The following is a 2,194-nucleotide window of genomic DNA, read 5'->3' on the forward strand; positions in this document are numbered from 1 at the left end:
GCGGCAGTGCCAGTGCGCGCTGGCGAAGTTAACTCCGGGATGGCATTGGCAGAGACCCTTTCTGCGTCCGCGCTGACGCTGCGCTTTTCCGTGTCGACGCGGCTCTTTCTCGCCTTGGAACCTTCGGTGCGTGCCGTGCTGGGGAAGCTCGACCGGAGCCGAGCACGGTGATTGGAGATTGACCTCTGGTAGGCTCTCGTGCCCTTCCCCCATCATCGTCAGGGTCACTGAGAGTTACACACAGTCACGGCTACGCGGTCGGCGCAAAGCGACTGGTAATTCCCTCACGGTTTTACACCTGTACGCGCAGCGCAGCGGTGAATTTTACGTGTGAATTCGAAGCAGCGATTCTTATGCCAGAAAGGGAGGATTTTTTTTGAAAACGGAAAGAGAAAAATTCTGGAAATCCAGAATGGGGGTGAACAGAGCAAAATTGGGGCAAGAACGAAATCCATTGCATCGTTGGTGTCACACAGTAATTTACATGGAGTTTCACCATCACAGGGTGAATTCACACGGAGATGCCACTCGTGATCAGGTGAAGCGTCGGTTTCTCCTACATTGTGGGCGCCGTCAACGTCAATGTCGAGGGGCTCGGCGGCCTCTGCCCTCACCACTTCTTCCTCGCTTCCGGCACCGCCGCCGTCGACGCAAGGGACGTCCTCGTCCGCCGGCGCGTTCGTCGCGTCGGACGACGATGCTTCGGCTGGTGTGGAGAGCACGTCGATCCAGCCCTCGTCAGAGTCCCAGTCCGGCAGCGCCGAAGCGGGGCAGGCCAGCGCCCCGATCCTCTCGGCGGTGCTCTGTGCCGACACGACGTCGTGGTCGTCGTCGTCGCTGTCGGACTCCCAGAATGCCGCGTCCAGCGTGCTCTTGGGCGACACCCATCCGCCCTTGGCGGCGTCATGCGCCGCCTGGCGGTCGCAGCTGCCGGCGTAGGCGATGAACGGGTGCTCCAGCAGCTGCGCCGCCGTGGCCCGGTCGCTGGGGCGCCGCGCCAGGCACCTTCCCAGGAAGTCCTTGGCCTCCGCGGACAGCCACCGGGGCACCTCCGGAACGGCGTCCGTGTACCCGATGAGGCGCACCGCGGCGAGCACGTCGTCCACGCCGGCCCACGGCGCGCGGCCCGTGGCCATCTCGATGACGGTGCACCCGAGCGCCCAGACGTCGGAGGGCGGGCCCTGCGCCTCCCCGCGCGCCACCTCCGGCGCCATGAACGCCGGCGTGCCGCCGATCGGCCCGTCGCCGTCGGCCGCCATCCTCGCGCACCCGAAGTCGGCGAGCTTGGCGCAGCCGTCGCCGCCGATGACGACGTTCCGCGGCTTGACGTCGCCGTGCACGAGCCCCGCCCCGTGGACGTACGCGAGGCCCGCGGCGACGTCGGCCGCGTAGGCAGCGACGGTGCGCTCGTCGAGCCCACGCCCGCCATTCCTGGCCGCGGCGTCGGCCAGCGACCCGCCGGGCGCGAACTCGAGGAAGAGCTGGTACGAGCCGTCGCGTCCGCCGCGGCCGCCGATGCAGGGGACGACGTGCGGCGAGCGGAGCCCCGCCATGAGCCCCCGCTCCCGCCGCAGCAGCTCCGCGCCCGCCGACGACGCCGGCGCAGACTTGACCGCGAACAGCTCCCCGGAATCGTGGTCGGCGGCCAGGAACACCTCCGCCCCCGACGCGCCGCGGCCCAGCGTCCGCACCCGCGTCCACCTCCCCCCGCTCACGGCCATCGCCATGCGCAGAAGTTGTTGTGAATTGCGATCCGCCTTGTTCTTGTTTCTCGCGTGCGTCTTTGCTGTTGCTTCGGTGGTGGTGGTGGTTGTTTCTGTTGGCCTCGACTTGTCTCGAGCTGGCCTTGCCTTTTGCTCTCGTGCTTAGTCTTTTTGTGGCTGGTGCCAGGTGCGTTTATAGAGGAGGATGGTTGTGCTTGGGGGCCGGGATTAGGAAGGATTGCAAGTTTAGAAATTTGGCGTGTGGCAAAAGCGCCCATGGATACGGAGGCCACCAAAAGGCGTGGGAAGCAAGTCTCTTCCCCGCGGCCACGCGCTCGTGCGTAAATGCCGTGTGGTCTGTGGTGTGGACGGCCCGCCGGATAGGCACGACTCGCGCGCGTGGTGGACTGGTGGGAACGCGCCGGGGTTCTGCGGACTCTGCTCTGCGGGTGATTATCGGACGAACCTTCGCAGTCAACTCCGACGGGTCA

At 66.0% G+C, this 2,194-nt stretch overlaps 1 protein-coding gene across 1 annotated transcript; it reads right to left on the reverse strand.

The window, feature by feature from the left end:
- Positions 1 to 269: 269 nt before the first annotated feature.
- Positions 270 to 1,969, reverse strand: LOC136512930 (mitogen-activated protein kinase kinase kinase 18-like). The gene has a single exon (XM_066506935.1). The coding sequence runs from the start codon at positions 1,725 to 1,727 to the stop codon at positions 285 to 287; it is 1,443 nt and encodes a 480-aa protein (XP_066363032.1). The 5' UTR covers positions 1,728 to 1,969; the 3' UTR covers positions 270 to 284.
- Positions 1,970 to 2,194: the final 225 nt, after the last annotated feature.

Source organism: Miscanthus floridulus, chromosome 16 (genome assembly GCF_019320115.1).
Source record: "Miscanthus floridulus cultivar M001 chromosome 16, ASM1932011v1, whole genome shotgun sequence".
NCBI lineage: Eukaryota > Viridiplantae > Streptophyta > Magnoliopsida > Poales > Poaceae > Miscanthus > Miscanthus floridulus.

Excerpts from the sequence above, each read along its gene's own strand:
- LOC136512930 (XM_066506935.1), bottom strand. The coding sequence starts at position 1,727 with ATGGCGATGGCCGTGAGCGGGGGGAGGTGGACGCGGGTGCGGACGCTG.